Genomic DNA, 18,682 nt, shown 5'->3' with positions numbered 1-18,682 from the left:
CACAGATTTAAACTTCTTGGAATAGTTAATCAATTGATAAGTATCACATTGTACTTGATGGTGTGTTTAAGGACATGTTGACATTAGATATTTGAAAGTCAGCTGCCGAAAAATTAACAAGGTATCAAACGAGCAGATGATAATCAATAATAAATGATTATAAGACAAGCAATTAGGGAACATGTACATGGATCATGCTGGATCATTTTGACCCCCTGAGAAAAGGCAGATAACTCATTAAATTCACAAGTTTACAAAAAACAAACAAAACAAACAAAAACCTCACATTTAAATAGATAAAACATTTCTAAACTACAGCACATCCTAACTGTCTAAATATCTGACCTGAGTATTCACACTATTTGTTATCAGTGGGAGTGAATGAAAAATGTTAGGCAACATCAAAATGGGCCCAGACATGCAAGGTCCATCACCAAAATATTTTTTCTTCGTGGTTGCACTTTGTGGTTGATCTATCCCTCAATAGTCAAAGTGAGTTGCCGAAGAGATGCAGGTATGTGAAGGAGCTCCTTCTGAAACCACCTTTGTTCACTTCAGCACCTTCATCAATCTTCCATAGGCTGCTATAAAGGAGCCTGTGTGGGGAATGAAGAGGTTGTCCGAATCCAGTGCATGCCAAGGGCCAAATGGTCAGTGAGAGTAAGAAGAAACTCAGGTTGGCACGCCGATTCCATGCCAGTCACTGCCAATACAAGCTATCAAGCCACATAGACAAGCCCCTTGACAAACTGCTCCATACTGCCAGCAAGCATCTCTTGGACTGCCAAGTCTTATGGTAAACTGAGGATAGATTAATGGAAACCACGGGTTTAAACTGCACTTCTATGTTTTTCTTTCTCCATTTATACATTTTATGTGGTCATGATGTATGAAATCCCATAAAATTTAGTCAAAGTGTCAGCAACAAACCTTTTAGAATCATCCAAAGTTCACATATGTAAAAAAGTTCCTTCAGTGTTTTTATCATGGGAAATAGGTATTTTCCTTGTGTTTTACAACCATGTCATTAATTATGTTACATTGTTAACATTTCTCCCTTGATATTTTTGCATAATCTATTCACAACTTAAGTGACACTCCTTGTTACACACTCCTAATTACATAATTCATCATATTAGTTTCCAAAATCATTTAAAATGTGAGGTACCTCAGTCAGCCATGAAGTATTAAAGCAGTGGAAAGTTTATTTCTCATCTGCACAAATGCACATCTGCACAGTCTTAACGATGTTAATACAAGTTGTAGTTGCCTCATTTTCATTTATCAGTCACGCTATAAGGACATTAAAACCTTAACAATGAAGTGGAAAGTGCATAATTTGCATGTTATGCGCTGTATGTCTTAAACAAAGAGTTTGTTAAAGCAAGGTGCGCAGTACGGTTTTCCGTTCTGCTCCTTAAAGATACCCTGGCTGAGCTGCCGCAGACAGAAGGCACACACAAAGTGCTCGGTCACATCTGCACAGTCTTAACGATGTTAATACAAGTTGTAGTTGCCTCATTTTCATTTATCAGTCACGCTATAAGGACATTAAAACCTTAACAATTAAGTGGAAAGTGCATAATTTGCATGTTATGCGCTGTATGTCTTAAACAAAGAGTTTGTTAAAGCAAGGTCCGCAGTACGGTTTTCCGTTCTGCTCCTTAAAGATACCCTGGCTGAGCTGCCGCAGACAGAAGGCACACACAAAGTGCTCGGGGTGAAACTTGCGATCAAGAGCAGCAATGCAGCGGCCTGTGATGGGCTCACCGCAGCCACCACACAGGGTGCCCTGCCGGGAGTGGAAGTGCAGTGAGCAGAGGGGTCGACCATCCAGCTCCATGAAACAGCCATCAGTGAAGGGCTTCAGGCAGTCCTGGATATGAGAACAAAAGAGAGGGATGGGTGAAGGGATGTGGGGAAAAGATAAAAGAGAGTAGAGAGGATAAAGAGAGGCAGAAAAAAAGTTAGAAACAGTAACATGGAGAAGGAAGGATATTGAGTAAAATCTGCTTTTAAAGGACCATTCCAGTGATTTTGCATGTTCTAACCCCTTAACTTTATACTCATGTATAATGCTGATCATTTTCAAAAGATAGTTTTATTTATTGATTTTCTAGCTTCCATTTGTTTCCATTTTTAGTATGAAAATCAATTACAGAGATTTGAAACTTCTTAAATTAGTTAATCAATTGGAAATTGTCACATTATCCTTGATGATGCTTTCAAAAATATACAGACATCAGATATTTGTAGTTGGGGTAACAAACTATTATCCTTGTCAAAACAAACTTGTAAAACAAGCAATAGACTTTTTTTGTGGCAGATATTCTGACTTGTCCCAGAAGGAAAAGGACATGTGGAACTAATGAAATTAACAATGTCTATTTGGCATTTTATGTGTCCCAAAGAGGCAAGACCAGTGAGCCTGTGAGACCAAGGCCATGCGACAAACCAAGATGCAATGAAGTTTTTATTAATATTATTCATTACTCCAGTGTCTACTCTTCAGCTATGACAGTCAAAATGTCTGCTGTAAAAACTGTCTATAAGGGAACATTAGTTTTGTTCATTCAGTGGTTTGTTCAGAAGCTGACTCTCAAACATCTGATTCATTCAAACATTCCAATGCAATGATAATCTAACTTTCCAAGTTTCAAATTTCTGTGAATTGATAATCTGCTGAAAAGAAACTAAACCAAAGCCTATCTTGCAGGTAGGAAATGAATCTATAATCCTGTCTAATGTTTTGCAAAATGGTAAACTGTAATTTAAAGTAATGCTACATAATCATAATCTTTAGAGACATACTACAACATGTAAAATCACTGGCACAGTCTCTCAATATGTTATGAGGTTAGACACAGGATGGAAGAGAAAGCTAAGTGTCATAGCTGTTTCTGTCAACGATCAATTTATAACTGTTGGAACATAATCTGAATTGGTCTGATACCTTTAATGTATCATAATACAGGCATGATGCTACACATGACCCTGTAGTTGATTGCAGACCTTTGTTTTGGCAGACATTTTGACATGTCATAGTAGTAAAAGCACAGGTGTAATTCTTAACATTAGCAATGGCTTTGCACCATTTACATGTGCCAATAATCCATGTCAGTGAGCCACCAACACCATGGGCCCTGGCACAAGAACACCTGAATGGAAGTCAGCCATTAATAATGACATTAGTAACACCTGTGTCTGACAAAACAAAACGTCCACTATGAAAGGTCTGTTTTGTTCACTGTTGGTGACAATTGTTTCTTAAAATGTAATGAACCTCAAAATTATACTGCACATGTTCTCATTCAAAGTGTAATTAAAGCAAAGTAGAGTCAAGAGTTTCTCTAATATTAATCAGCTGACTTTTTATGAGAATAATGAAGTCTGCAAAAATCTCATCAACTGTTCCTCCAGAAGAACCTCAACTCATCTCAGGTTTCTAGAGAGGTAATCACTCTCTTCTATAACCGTAAGGTTGTGCCTGTCATCATATTTTCTAACATTTCATGGTATGGAAATCTCTCCACTGTTGTCAAGAACGGGCTGCAGCACAGCATAGGGAGGGTGAGCAGAAAGATCAAAGGTGCTAAATTGTATGAACATCTATTTATAGCAGCAGGCTGATTAAAAAGGCTTGAGTGTCCACTTCATCCTCTTTATGGAGTGTTTGACCTCCTGCCCTCTGGAGTTAGATTTAGGCTACCAAGGGTCAAGGGTAAAATTCTGGCCTGGCTGATAATAACTGCTCCTTATAAAACAACGTTTAAGTTATGTTGCTTGTTGTGATGGCATAAGACAGTAATGACTGGGTGCGGTAGTCATTGTTGTTGTTCATCTTAAATGTATTCATGTAATTTTGAGTGGTTGGTGTTAAAAGCTATTTATTTTATGTGTTTTGTGTTCAAGTTTATGAACATTGTATTTTCAGTCAAGAAACATCTTCTTTTGAAGTTGCTATCTTATTTCAGAACATCTGTACTGAGAATATTTCATGTTTAACAATCGCTCACAGCCGAGTAAAGCAGAGCTGCACATTGAACCATTTTTGAGCAGATGCTGCGTACAGAAGTAGGTTTGAAGAGATATAAAAGATACCCACATTGAGGAATATGGTTTCTTTGATTTATTTGCATCATTTCGACCGGAGCGTATTCATCAGGCATAAGGTTTCCATCAACCTTGTGGTCAAAATGTTGCAAATAAAGCAAATGTGTGGGTATCTTTCTCATTTATTCCCAGACTTGTATGCGAGCCAGGGCCGTGTGTGTGGTCTGAGGTAAGGGGCTCACCGCGCAGACGAAGCACTCTGAATGCCAGGTGCCATTGGCAGCAGTCAGGTAGTTCTCCTTCACTGACTCCCCACAGCCTGCGCACTTAGGAGCAAAGAGGTGGTAAAAGTCCTTGCAACAATATGGCTTCCCATCCTTCTCTAGGAAACCTGGGGCAGGTAGAAGATACATTCCGAGTGAAAATACATAACATACAATACAATACAATACAAGTTGTGGTCTCCAGTGGAGAGAAATGACTGCACAAGCTTCTTCTTACCATCAGGTCCAAACCGGCCTCCACAGTGTGTACAGAAGAAGTGCTCTGGATGCCAGGTCTGGTCCAGGGCTGTCAGGATGTTCTGGTAGCCAGAAATAGAAAAAAACTGACATCATGTTTTCGACTTCCTTTGGGGATTAGTAAAGTTTGTCTCATCTCACATATTCATATGTCAGGAAGCACAAAAATGTGGATTGCGAACCGCATGAAGTGAATCATTACAGTAGGAGAAGTTGCATTAGTTTCTGATTAATGACTTCGGTCTACAGCATAAGTCTGCAAAATCCCAGTATGGTTTTGTGTTTTATCTATTAATATGACATGTGGGATACATCTAGAAAAATTAACTACATACAACTGTGTGTCATCATCCAATCTTCAAAAGATTATTGTGTAAATGAATGGATGTAATATAGGGCAAATCAGAAAAGAGATAGCTGAATTCATAGTGATGTGGCATTTAGGTATAGCTATAAAAGTATAATGAGAGGAGAAAAAAATGAAAACATGTACATACATAGTATCCTACAAGTACATAAAAATTTTTACAATTTTTTAAAATCTTTTCCCCTTATCTGGAGATAATTGTTTGTAAAATCTAATTTTTATCTTATTTTTGTTTTACCGTAGCCATGATATGACAAATATATAACAGATGAACCGACCCCTTCTCACCTGCACAATGGGCCCTTTGCAATAGGCACAACGAGGAGAGAAGAGCTGTTGGTAGTCTTTGTCACAGTACGGCTGTCCTTCTCTCTCAAAGAAGCCTGTGGTGGCCAGCTCGGTCTTACACACCACACACACAAAGTGTTCAGGATGCCACACTTCACCCAACGCTGTGATCATCTGGAGAATAGGAAACAAAATTAGTACAAGAACAGGAAGTTTTTACCTGTCCTTCCCTTTGTCCTTTGCATTTCTCCAGATTTCTATCTACAACACACTGATTTCAATGTTGTTGTGTTTTATGTGACTTAACAGTGTACCTTTCCTACGATGCATTTGTTGCAGGAAGCACAGTGGCCCTTGGTTGTCGTACGGACACCAATCTTTTCCAAGTCAGAGCTCAGCCCTCCTAGCAGGTCGTCTATAGCATCTTTTTTTTTGCTGGAGGCCTTCGCATCTGAATCCGCTGAGCTGCTGCTCTCCTTGTTCTCCTGTTGTCCACCTTCTCTCTTCTTTTTTACTGACTGTTTTTGTGTTAGTGGTGGTGGGGTCGATGAAGACTCTCGATCCTAAAGGATGATACAAATTATAAGCACAGATATATTTAAAGGTCAGTGCCTAATAATGTTCTTATGCTGAACTTCTGTCACTGGGGTTGTGCAATTTCGACTTTAGAACAATGCTGCCCTCTGTTGTTGAAGCTGGTTATTTTCAGTGTCGTGACTGCATGCCCACTGTTTTACCCTAACCCTAACCCTAACCCTAACCCCACATGCATAATTCTTAAACATACAGGACTAGTGCTTAATTGAGAATATTCAATTTTCAATTTTCAATCATTCTGGACCATGCATATGCAGACACTGTACTGACCCCTTGTGCCAGACCCATCAGTTCTTGCAATACGGAATCCAGCTCCTTAGTGGGTGAGTCAGGGTGCACAGGAGCTGCCACAGGAGCTGGCAGATCACTAAAACCCAGAGAGAGGCAAATAAAAAGGTGAAGCATGATATCTCATATTCAAAAATAAACCTCAGAGGACACTAACTATGACTATTGTACAAATTAATTTTGAGGGAACAGTTTGAGGTTGTTTTTCCAAGCTGAACTGTGTCTCTGAGCATAATCCGCGGTGGTTTTGCAACTGTGTGATGCGAAAAAATTATCTGAAATACAACCCATAAAACAGCAAACAAGTAATAACAGGAAGTCAGTAAGATCTTTAGATACATGATAACTTTGAAACACTGTGCAATGAATTTCAAGTCATTTCCTGTTTCTTCTACACAGTTGACACAAAGATAATGTGAATCAGAAGTCAAAAAAGAGCCATAAGTTTGTGGTTAACCTGTAGACATTTGAGGTGACAGAGTCGTTTCCTTTCTTTGTAAGTCCAGCATAAACTCCACCTGGCACCTGTGGACACACAGCCAAAATATTCTATATATATAGTTGTGGTGATGGAAGTACCAAGATTAAGAGTGGATTTGATCATCTGATGAAGAAATTGTGTTTGTTAAAATTATGGTATTTCCCAAGTTCCCAAATGCAGACGTTAACTTGTTAACTGGTTGGTTGAGAAATGATTTCAGGTTGAACTACAACTGAAATAGGTGATAATAAAGGTAGTTATGGTATAGTGTAAACTTGTAATTTTTGTGGCTTTGTCCTCACCTCCTTAGAAGCTGGGTCACCGCTCCTGTTCTCATCAATGCTTGCTGAAACAGCTGATGTTACAGCCAGCTCTTCCAACAGCAAATCTGTGGCAAGATACAGACTACAAATCATCTGACCATACATATAAACATTAATACACTTGCAGGCAGGCGTGTATACAGTATACACAAAAACAATCACTACAGCGCTTCTTCTTCTTCTTTTTGGACATTTACTATTTAACCAAAGGATGTGTTTCATTTAGGTGTCATGTAATATTACATGTGAAGTGAGATAAAATGCACCTCAAGGTATAGAAGAAAATACAAGCAGATCAGTCTGAGGTTGCTTCATGCAGTTTCCTCAGGAAGTATTGGCATGACACATTGCAGAAGTGAAACTTGCAATAATGTTGCAAGACTTGGGTGACAAATATTACCTAGAATTTTACTCTCTCCTTCACACAATGTAAACCCACATATCTAAGAAAATGTGAAGATGTTGTCATGAATACATTCTTTTATAGGTAAGTAGACAACATGAAGGTTAAAAAAAGACAAGAAAATCAGCTTTTGGCTCTGTTGTTTTTGACAGTTGTATGGTCTATGTCTTTCCATGTCATGACATCTTAGAGTGTATCTGTGTCCTCTTATTTTTAGAACACAGTATGATCAAAAGAAATTGTTGTATTTCTTGTAAGTAAGTTGTGCATTCTGATGATGATTTGTTTAACCTTTATTTTACCAGGATTTTTTTTCCAAGAGTCCTGGAAAAATGGCAGTACAGTTTACAAACTATTCAGTGCAACTGAAAATAGAATAAAACAAAACTAAGACCCAATGAATGTAATAAGACAGTGTAAAAAATGTATTAATTAGTTACATTGACTGTATTACAGTCTTTAATATTAATACTATAATACGGTCTATAATATAGTTATATACTGTATGCTGTACCGTACTTGGTGTATACTGTATATACACACTGTAATCATATTCCATGAGCAATATGTCTTTTCACATCTATTTTCTACATTGTAAATCATAGGACCTTGCACTGAATGTTTTAAAATTACAATCATCCTTCCATATGTCTGGTCACTGATCAGTTCGATGATGATTAAGAGTTTAAAACGTTAGAGAAAGTTGTCTTACCAAGCTCATCCATGTTGCTTCCTGCTCTATAAATCTACTCGAGTGTGAGTGTAAGACCCAATGAATGTAATAAGACAGTGTAAAAAATGTATTAATTAGTTACATTGACTGTATTACAGTCTATAATATTAATACTATAATACGGTCTATAATATAGTTATATACTGTATGCTGTACCGCACTTGGTGTATACTGTATATACACACTGTAATCATATTCCATGAGCAATATGTCTTTTCACATCTATTTCCTACATTGTAAATCATAGGACCTTGCACTGAATGTTTTAAAATTACAATCATCCTTCCATATGTCTGGTCACTGATCAGTTCGATGATGATTAAGAGTTTAAAACATTAGAGAAAGTTGTCTTACCAAGCTCATCCATGTTGCTTCCTGCTCTATAAATCTACTCGAGTGTGAGTGTGTGTTTTTTGCTGCTGTTTAGTTACTTAGGTAACCAACCAAATTTCTCTTCTGATCAAAACCGTCACTTCCTCTGGCTGGTTTGTCTTCATTTGTTACTGAATTTAGAGCTTGCCATACTTAATATGAAATGTTGCTGTTTCCTGACAAAACGGAAACCAAGAATAGTTTCTGAACAGTGCAGGTGCGATAAAAACTTTTTTAGCCCTACTTGTTAAGTCTTATCCTACCTCCATAAAAGGATTTGTTGATTGCTTTTATGTATATGTAATTTCTATATGATACATATTTTAATGTATATGACAGTATGGTAATACAGTCAGATTTGGAGACATGCTCTCTACTTCAGATGGCATCTTTTGTAAGTGATTGTCAGTCAAGGTATTTATTGGCACTTTTCAGACACAGAGGCATTTCAAAGTGCTTTGCAATGCAAATGCAATGAAGATAAACAAAATGTATTTCAGTGGAATAAAAAGTACAATAAAACAAAGTAAAAAGACAAAAAAATACGATTTCAGTGCTTCAAGTCCCTTTATCACTGAGTCACACACCACCAATACAGAAATAAAGATTATCAATGTAGTTTTTATTAATAACTCGTTAATGTTACCTCCATCAATATACACATAAGACACAAACATAAAACATCAAATTAAATGTAGAAATTTGGTGTTGTTCTATGTAACATTTCATGTGACATTGTGTAACATTTCACATGTATGACATGGTATGACACACAACCAGGTTTACACAAGCAGATAAATCAATACAATACATAAATCAATACAAAACAGGCAAAAAAAAAAAAAACAAAAAAAAAATCTTGAGAGATCATGCTTACATTATTCTTATTGTAAACAAACTGGACAGTGTTTCAAAATATGCCCCTACAGTATGTTCACATATTGCGACTGCTTGGATTGTGGCCTGCCACAAGCGAGGCATGGATTTGATTTGTAGTCATTGATCCCGAGATATATAGATACACATATACATACGAGGGTTGTCTAATTTTAGTAAGTAAGGTGATGCTCATGTTATGTTCTCTTTGCAGTTTAAGTAAGTTGCCACCATCGAGGTATTTTAAGGCCATATGGCAGTCACCTTAACTCGCTCGCATGCAGTACCTGCGTTATCTCGCACCACTCTAGTCGCAACCATTAGCACTGAGAACAGGGGTATTTCTGGTTTTGACTAATTTTAAAACGCACAATTAGACCGGTTAGTATAGCATCTTATGCTCAAGTGATATTAAAACAATTAAAGAATGAAACCATTTCTCAAAATCTTACGAAAATGCTCCTCACTGGCATATTTCTAATAGTCATGAAAATATTACAGTCCCATTATGCGCTTTGGTTTCTTCTTTAACCGGAAGAGTCCGTGTTTACAGCAGCTTTCGCTCTCCACGTTAGCATCGTTGATTTGACAAGCAGTGAACAGGGATTCATTACCAATAAACTACCTGTTTGACAGTTCTGTAAATTCAGTTGGATAATTTTGTGCAACACTGCGTTTAGCATGATTGTTTGGAGGCGGAAGTGCTATAGAGAAGCATAGCAATGACGAGCTGGCTAACGTATCGCCGAGGTTAGCCAGCTAGGAAACTAACAACACCAGCTAACTTCTCTCAGGGGCGATACATCCAGTGCAGTGAACAGGTATCAGTATGTCCACGTCACTCGATAACGAGCGTTTATATTTGCTTGTTTAACGACTGACATTCTCGCACTGTCACATATCGACGTTAGGCTTGAGTGTTTTTACGCCTGTCTGTCCCCTCGTAGGTCCGGAGGGGGACCAAGCGCGGCCATGGGTGCGGAGAGCAGCGCGGTGCGGAGTTGCACCCTGGAGGAGCCCCTCCTGACGCTGCCTTCTGGACTCACCATGCACTCGGCTGTGCTCCAGGATGGAAAGCCTGCATCCGTGTTTGTGCACAAACGGGGAAATGAAGATAAAGTCAACAAAGCTGCCAAGGTAAGTGTGACGCCTCGCCCTGATACCATGGCATTGGTTGTGGGTGCCTTACTAACCCTCATGGATAAGACACCAAAAATACTGATGCAGTGCTGTAACATTTGTCAGAAAAGAATACCTACATATAACACTACATTGCAAACGAACATATTTGTCCCCTCTCTCAAGCTCTTTAAATAACACCTCCCACAAAAACTTCGCGTCCTAAACACAGCTCCATGCTGTTATACATGATGCAGCACCTAATGTATAAAATGATGTTTACATGATGTAGTTCTCAATTGTTTGATTATTGGGCTGCAGCAATACTCTTTAATTGCTCTGTAGAGTTTTTATTGTCTTGTGTTTTGTCATACACATCACTTATCCATGTGTCCAGCGCTGTCTCTCAGACTGCTTTAACTGTTTTATCCTGGCTTTGATTGTCTTTGTTTTATGTGTTTTTTTCCTCTTGTCATATGTGTTGGCATGTGGTGACTATTGGAGATCAATAAAGTATCTATCTATCTATCTATCTATCTATCTATCTATCCATCCATTTATCTATCCAATTATCTATCTAGTCTGCAACTTCAGGAGACCCACCAACAAACCTGCTAGCATCACCTTGAAACAAATAAAGAGAAACTAATAACTATTTTCTCATACAGTTAAATTGCTCAACACTTATAGAACCTAAGTCCCTAAAATATTTCTTCATAAGTTTGCTTTCATTGCATTTCAGTTAAGCTTGTTATGGTTTTGGCACTCAGGCTGTTGATTCAGTTCCTACCTACCCATGGATCTTCCATCAGCTACATAACATTTATTTCTTACAGGAAATAAATATATACTTTCATTTCCCACAGCACCTGAAGACCTTGAGGCATCCATGTCTGCTGCGCTTCCTGTCCTGCTCAGTGCAGGATGGGGGCATCCACCTGGTGACGGAGCGTGTGCAGCCCCTGGAGCTGCTGCTAGAAAGCCTTTCCCCAGAGGAAATCTGTGCAGGAATCTACGACCTCCTGCAGGCACTTGTCTTTCTGCACGAGAGGGTGAGCAAAAAGAAGCATGAAGAAGTTGCTACTGATGCAAGTGACTGTTTGTCCTTTTGCCTGTGTTAAACAGGCATGCATAAGTTCCTGATGTGTCTTCCTTAATCACCAGGGCAAATCAAGCCACAACAATGTCTGCATTTCGTCTGTATTTGTCAGTGAAGATGGTCATTGGAAACTGGGAGGGATGGAGACTGTCTGCAAGTTCTCTGAAGCAACTCCAGAGGTAGAACAATATCTAACCTATTCCCAGATTCAGATATTTGCAGATTCACTTGACTACATATCGGTTTCATGTTTTGATTTTTGATTTTCTTCATCTGCTCAGTTTCTCACAAGCATTCAGAATTTGAGAGAGGCCAGTTGTGTTCCTCCAGAAGAGCAGGTAAGCAGATTAAAGGTCATGACAGAAAAACATAATAAGCTCCGATTTTGTTCACAAGTTCTCATGAAACATGTTGTTGACAGGTTGAGGGCTTTAAAATATTTCCGGATAAACATGCTCACTCTCGGGACTGTTACTCTTTTGGAATGATGGTAGAGACCCTCATCCCTCTTCTGAATGGCTATGGTGAGTAGAGTGATGACTTTTTAATATGTACAGCTAGGACTGTGCGATATGACGATATATATTTTGTGATAAGAGAAAAATATCTATTGTGTCATTATGCTCTATCGTTTATATCTTTGTGACGCAAATCACGCTCTTTACAGCAATATTTTTCATCATTTGGAGTCTGTCCATTTTTTGCATGGATTACATTGATAAATTACTCCTCTTGACTTTTTACTCGCAAAGCTTTTATTGCACTTACAGTAACATAACGAGTTTAGTTGTCATCAACTCTCCACCGCTGTCTGTCTCCTCTGCTGCGCTGAGGGCTCAGCCCCGCCCGTGCTGAGAAAGAGCAGTGAAGCAGCGAGACGGTGACCATAAATGACAGCAAAACGCTGTAGAGACTTTCTTTATTTATGTTATTTACCAAATATATGTGCACTAATTAAGTTCAGCTCAGTGTGAGAGTCTCTGCTGCTTTTTGCTGTCATTTATGGTCGCGCTACTCTCCTCTGCTCTCTATGGTTCACCGCTGCGGGGCTGAGCCCTCAGTGTGTGCTGCACACACAGGATAGACAGTGAAGCAGGTGAAGTACTCGAGTAGACAACAACCACACTTATTACGTTACTATAAGTGCAATAAAAGTTTCAGGAGTAAAAAGCCAAGAAGAGTAATTTAATTTAATTCGTGCAAAGGATGGACAGACAGCCGGAGGAGGGAGGGGGGCATGGACCAACTATTTATTCATTGAATTCAAATGTACTATATATCGGGATAGATATCGTTATCAGGATATGAAATGACCTATATCGGATTATGTGATTTTGGTCATATTGCCCAGCCCTATGTACAGCAGTGTTTTCAATCCTAATGTTGCAGCTTGTTAAGCCTTGTATATACCTTCTCATATAGTTGTTCATCTCTCTTTTTTTCTGTTAGTGTCACAGGAACTGTCTGACAGTCTGAAGAAGACCCTGCAGGCGGGTCTGCTGAACTCCAACCCCTTGTTGCGCCCTCCACTCAGCTCCCTGCTGACTCATGATTTTTTCAGGTTTGTGTGGTCATGTTTGCTTTTGCTGTGGTCAGTATATACTCACTCAAAATGATTTGCTTTCAAACACACAGCCTGTTTTTTCCTGCGAATAGGAATGACTTTCTGGAAGTGATGAATTTTCTGAAGAGCCTCACCCTGAAAACAGAAGAAGAAAAAAATGAATTCTTCAAGTGAGAATAAATTTTGTCTTTTGTTATTAGAGTCATATACAGAGTGGTATACATTGTTTTCCAAGGCAGTCCACTTTCAGGACTTAAGTTAGAGATCTAGTCTATTAGAATTGTATTTTTGTCTAATTGTTACTGTTTCAATAGATAAGGACAGTCAGGAAATTAAAAATGTGTTTCTAATACATTCCCCCAGATAAAAGAATCTTAAGTACCTTATTTTGTCAAGAATATCTTTAACATGCTGGTTGTGTGTGTTTATGTGTAGGTTTCTTCTAGACAGAGTCCAGAACCTCCCTGAAGAGCTGATAGCTGCTCGCCTTGTTCCCAAACTCCTCAACTCTCTGGTTTTTGCAGAGCCCATGGCAGTCAAAAGCTTCTTGCCTCATCTTCTAAGGCCAAAGAAGGGTAAGACGGCATTTTAATGAACTCATTCTCCTGCTGTTAATAATAACTAAAAAAAATGTGCAGGGACCCAGCCCACTGTCAGGCTTAACAGTAGTGAGATACTGAAAGTAGTTTTTGAAATCAACTATTGAGGCTCATGCTTTTGTTCTTCATTTTGTGTGCATAGATTCCAGCGGTGGTGGTAGCAGTGAAGAATGTCTACTGTCAGTGTCCCTTTACCGTAAACACGTGATTCCTCAACTTCTCAAGCTCTTCAAAGTCAACGAGGAACACGTCCGGATCGTGTTGCTTGCTCACATCCACATCTACGCTGAGTTCTTCTCCCATGACGAACTCAAAAACCAGATCCTACCTCAGGTGGAGTGTTAACATCAAACCATAATTTTTAACTGAGCTAAATTTTTATGAATAAGTTCAGTATTTTGGAAAATACCCAGTATTTACCTTTTTGCTGACAGTTAGATGAGAAGATGGATACTACACTACTCATGTCTGAGTATTACTTATTGAGTAGGAGTCAGGAGGAGATTAGCTTAGTTTAGCATAGGGAGTGGAAACAGTGAGCTCACTCCACACACTAATCCTTCAACATCTAAAAATTCAGTTATATGAGACATAATGAGTAAGAACAATGTAAGATGTGTGTTTGTTTGTTTTTTAAATCTGGAAATGACTTTTGAAAAATGTTTACATTTGAGTGGTAGACATAAATGTCACTATGCAGTTCCTTTAGTTAAATAATATCTCCTGTAAATATGTTGTTGTATGTTCCTGGCTGCAGGTTTTGCTGGGAATGAGAGACACCAATGATTCTCTGGTGGCAATGACACTGCAGAGTCTGGCAGTGTTGGTGCCTTTGCTGGGGGCTCAGGTGGTGGTTGGAGGAGAGAGAACCAAGGTCTTTAAACGCACCACACCCAACTTCAACAAATCTACAGAGGTCACCCCTGAAAGTAAGCAACACATGCAAGTGAATACATATCACACAAAGTTTACTTTATGTTTAAAGAAGCGATTTTAGACTGAACTGATTGAGCCAATTATGGCTCCTCAAGTGGGTTGTTTTACAGATATAAGGCCCTCATAGGAAATGCTTGGTCCCTTTGGTTCTGAGCCTGTGCTTCGGGACAGATTGGAGATCTCTGTCCAGTGTTAACTTAGGCTTATAGGAATTCATAAGTTCAGCAATGTAGGGGTCAAACACTGAATTCAGTTTTAAGATCATCAGGTAAATCAGTACAGGAATGGTTAAATAAATAGGAAGAACTCTTGCAGCATTATTGTCAGTAAGCTATAGGCATAAAAGGTAGTTCTGAACAGGTTGGTGGAGAATTAAGATCATGCTATCACCACATTTCTGTTTGTAAAATAGCATTTGAGTGATTGCCTCAGGTTTAAGAAACAGATTTTCTGAGTGGAGTCTAACCAGTTCATACTTACTAGAAACTCTAGATTTAGAAAATTGAATGCCAGTCTTGTTCCCCATAAAGTACTGAACCATCAAGCTGCAGAAGTAGAAGCTCTCAGTTTAAAACTTAATCAGAGTGAAGTAGAGTGTTGCTGAAAAGATCTGCATGCTCAGTAAACTATTAATTGTATTAGGGATGGGCATTTGAAGAAATTTCCTTAATCAATCATCGGGAAAATTAACGATCAATTATCGATTAATCTTTTTTTTATATGTATTAAAAATGCATATGGAAGAAAATACTAAAGAAAGCGTGTTTTTCCTCAATGAAATCTTTATTCCAAGAAGAAATTATAGACCAGCACCAGTCCTCTTATACAAGGCAGTTAAACTGTTAAACAGAAAACAAAACAAAAAGGATATGTGGCGCGCTCGTGAAGGCAGCGGAACCCGAGACTTTGAGCCAAACCTCCTCTCAAATGAACAAGCCAAAGCTACGGCGCTCGTCGTAAACACAATTCTTACACAATTCCAAAAAATCATCAATCATATCAAACGATAATATGTAAATAAAAAAAATATGATATTATTTAGTGCTGACGATTTTTACCTAAATGTAACTTGAATAAATCCAAAAGGCACGCAGCCGAGAGAATAAAGTTACTACAGCCTACTGATTCTTGTTGAGGAAGATGAGCATGTCAACGTGCTTAGGAGTGAGACGCGAAAGCAGCCTGGTGACAATTAATCAGTCGAGCAGCTGAAAACACCCGCTCCAAAGGGACCGACGCTGCGGGGATGCAGAGGTATTGCCCGCCGTGCATCGCAGCTCCTCCGTGCTAACGCTGAGATGATGGTAGGTTGAGAGGAGGAGGATTCATTAACCAGTGTCGGGTGTATGTTGTTCAAGTGGTACATCATTGGGGTTGTTGTTGTGTGGTAGGTAACGATATACACGGCATTACAATGTTTACAATGAGCTTCATTGTTTTTTTTTTTTAGCTCGAAATGGTCCCACACCAAACTTCGCCTTGCTCTCGTCATGTTTACTTTCGTCTAATTTCTACGGCAGCCCGCCGGCAACTGAGTATTCATTTTCCCTCTTGAATTTAAATTGCGCCCCCGGCTGGTTGCAGCACGTAGTGAAATTCATTGCAACTTCAAGACACATACATACATAACGTACTTTGATATGAACGTTAAATCGATTTAATTCCACGTGATCAAAAAAAAATCTAAACGATCAATTATCGATAATCGATTAATCATGCCCATCCCTAAATTGTATGTATAGGTGAAGGTTTTAAAAAAATATTTCGTTACCTCCCTTATTCAGCTTCGCCTGTCCATATTGTTGGAAGCTCCCACCCTCAAATGGCCCAGCCTTCGAAAGTCTTGAATTTGTTCCCCAGACCATCAGGGACTGAAGGTCTGGTCCTGGGTAACATGGGTAGCTTAGTGGCTAGCAAGGAGACTACAAGAAATTACCCTCTGGCACCAAAATCAGGTATGACATCCCCTTCATACTATTCAGTTTCATACTGTTTTGTGCCCAAAGTTTAACCTGTTTTTCTGACGTGTGTTTCAGATGTCAGTAAACAGATGTCGCTACCTTTGAACGGCTTTGGTCAGGACAGTGAGATGGAGCCACTGTCTTACAGCCCAGAGCAGGCAGATGGACTCAAAGGCCCTGTGGAAGACTGGCCTGACTGGAGCGACCCCGAGGAGAGCGAGAACCGTGATGGACAGTCGGTCCAGATTCACATTCAGGCTTCAGAGAGAGTAGGTCCAGTCAGCAGCAGACTACCACACTCACACCAGAACATGGAAGAGGAGCCGTGGGATGACTTTGAGGACACTGAACCTACCTCAGATCTTTCCCCGACAGCTCCTTTATCAGACCCAGTTATACTCACACCACCCAGAGTGGGCACTACTACACCTGTAAAACATGAAGCTCTGAGACTGGGATCGTCCAGACCCCTCAAACTGAGCTCATCACTGCGACAATCCACTCAGAGCAAAACCACTTCCTCATGGGACAACGTTTGGGCTCAAGAGGAGATGGACTCTGAGAAATCACACAACACATCAAAGTCCAAACCCACAATGCCACAGAAAAAGGGTGGGATGGGAGGTTTAGGGGAGGAGTTCACCATAAAAGTGAGGAAAAAGCTAGAGCAAGACCCAGAGCTGGATTTGTTTGCAGACATGGTGCCGGACATCAAGCTGTCCTCTCCAGCTCCACTGCCACTGGAAGAAAGCACTGTGAGTGACGCAGGACTGTCTACAGCCTCTTCAGAAAACACTAAATCACTGCAGGTTGATCCATCCATAGATACTGTAACTCTCACGGCCAAGTTCGCAGCTGTCAGTCTGACTGAGGTGAGTGTGTGTAGTCGTGTGTGTGCAGTCACAGTTTTAATTTTTTTTTGAAAGGATTTCAAACATTCAAGTAGAAATCTTTACAGGCAATAGCAGGACCATGAGAAATTCAGAAATCATTGGCAGAAATCCAGATTACAACAGAATACATTAAATTAACATTCTTTATGGGGAGGAAAATTGCATTTGTGCAAAATGCGGTAGTTTTAAGTATAAAAGGTTCAAGTGTATGGTTTCTAATGGGGCACCTAGCTTGTACTCTGCTAAATAATTGTTATAATTATCATTTCTTTCTCTTACTGATTGAACAGACAGCTTAATTTATAAGAAACTATTTCTACTGAAACTACTGTTTTTTTTCCCTTTCAAAGACTGAAACAGATGGCTGGGGAGATGAAGATGACCTGAACTGGGAGGATGAGAATGCCTGGTGATGACATTTTAGCTGTCTATCTCATCTGGAGCAACAAGTTTAAGACTTGACTACTGGAACACTCGTATCCTCCAGATGTACCACCTCTGGAAGCACCATTTCACTGACAGCCCGTAAACTGATGGTTGCTCCTACATACAACATGATGCAGTAAGAATGATAATGACAGAGACCACCACAGACTTTTTATATCCTATTCTGTTGGTTCCCAGACTTTTATCATCAGTTTTTAATCATCGAGATGAATTGCTTTTGAACTGGATGCTTATCAGATGGTACTAGACTTGGACATAAATGAAGCCATTCGTAATTGTTTGCCAACTGATACTGCTCACCTCAAGATGAATAAGGATTGTCATCCTCATCCAGAGGTGAATGTCATCCTGTTTTCATTTGCTTCTCTAAATTTCTTTTAAATGTGCCAACATCACTACTGGCATTAAGATCAAGGTACACTTTTTGGTAAGACACCAAAATGTGTCAGGTTTGATTTACAGAAGGCTTGCACTTTGAATGAATGTGAAATAAAGATTACATAATTTATTAGTAGCTTTTCGTTTGCTGGTGAAATAAAAGATTTTACTGTATCAAATATGATCCCATTCTGTTTCATTAGACATTTTGTAGCTCTTATCTGAAGTAATTGCAGTTGTTTAGGGCTACAGACAGCAACTATTCAGGGGAATTTTTTTACCAAACAAACAGAAAAGCGTCCACTTGCTAAATACAGCAATATCTTTGTATGAATGTATGAATATTCCCGAATGACTTACTGCTAAATGAAAACAAATACACAA

General features: G+C 39.2%; 2 protein-coding genes across 4 annotated transcripts; one reads left to right on the top strand and one right to left on the bottom strand.

Moving 5' to 3' along the window:
• Positions 1-1,185: 1,185 nt before the first annotated feature.
• lpxn (leupaxin) lies at positions 1,186-8,507 on the bottom strand. Of its 3 annotated transcripts, XM_042415622.1 has the most exons (10): positions 8,034-8,366; positions 6,898-6,983; positions 6,572-6,639; positions 6,097-6,193; positions 5,544-5,792; positions 5,230-5,403; positions 4,555-4,636; positions 4,296-4,444; positions 1,675-1,876; positions 1,186-1,427 (listed from the first exon to the last, which is right to left on the bottom strand). In XM_042415622.1, exons 1-10 carry the CDS (start codon positions 8,044-8,046, stop codon positions 1,363-1,365), a joined length of 1,185 nt encoding a protein of 394 aa, XP_042271556.1. In that variant the 5' UTR covers positions 8,047-8,366; the 3' UTR covers positions 1,186-1,362. The 3 variants fall into 3 exon arrangements, with proteins under 3 accessions (XP_042271556.1, XP_042271557.1, XP_042271555.1); XM_042415623.1 differs by lacking the exon at positions 8,034-8,366 and adding an exon at positions 8,409-8,507 and having other exon boundaries at positions 1,186-1,876; XM_042415621.1 differs by having other exon boundaries at positions 1,186-1,876; positions 8,034-8,365.
• Positions 8,508-9,301: 794 nt separating this feature from the next.
• Positions 9,302-18,482, top strand: scyl3 (SCY1-like, kinase-like 3). Its single transcript, XM_042417759.1, has 14 exons — positions 9,302-10,123; positions 10,250-10,439; positions 11,288-11,473; positions 11,586-11,699; positions 11,802-11,858; positions 11,942-12,044; positions 12,970-13,081; positions 13,177-13,254; positions 13,520-13,659; positions 13,826-14,016; positions 14,441-14,612; positions 16,404-16,574; positions 16,656-17,452; positions 17,824-18,482. Exons 2-14 carry the CDS (start codon positions 10,275-10,277, stop codon positions 17,884-17,886), a joined length of 2,349 nt encoding a protein of 782 aa, XP_042273693.1. The 5' UTR covers positions 9,302-10,123; positions 10,250-10,274; the 3' UTR covers positions 17,887-18,482.
• Positions 18,483-18,682: the final 200 nt, after the last annotated feature.

The sequence above is a fragment of the Thunnus maccoyii genome, chromosome 7, assembly GCF_910596095.1.
Source record: "Thunnus maccoyii chromosome 7, fThuMac1.1, whole genome shotgun sequence".
NCBI lineage: Eukaryota > Metazoa > Chordata > Actinopteri > Scombriformes > Scombridae > Thunnus > Thunnus maccoyii.
This window is presented reverse-complemented; position numbering and strand designations above follow the sequence as displayed.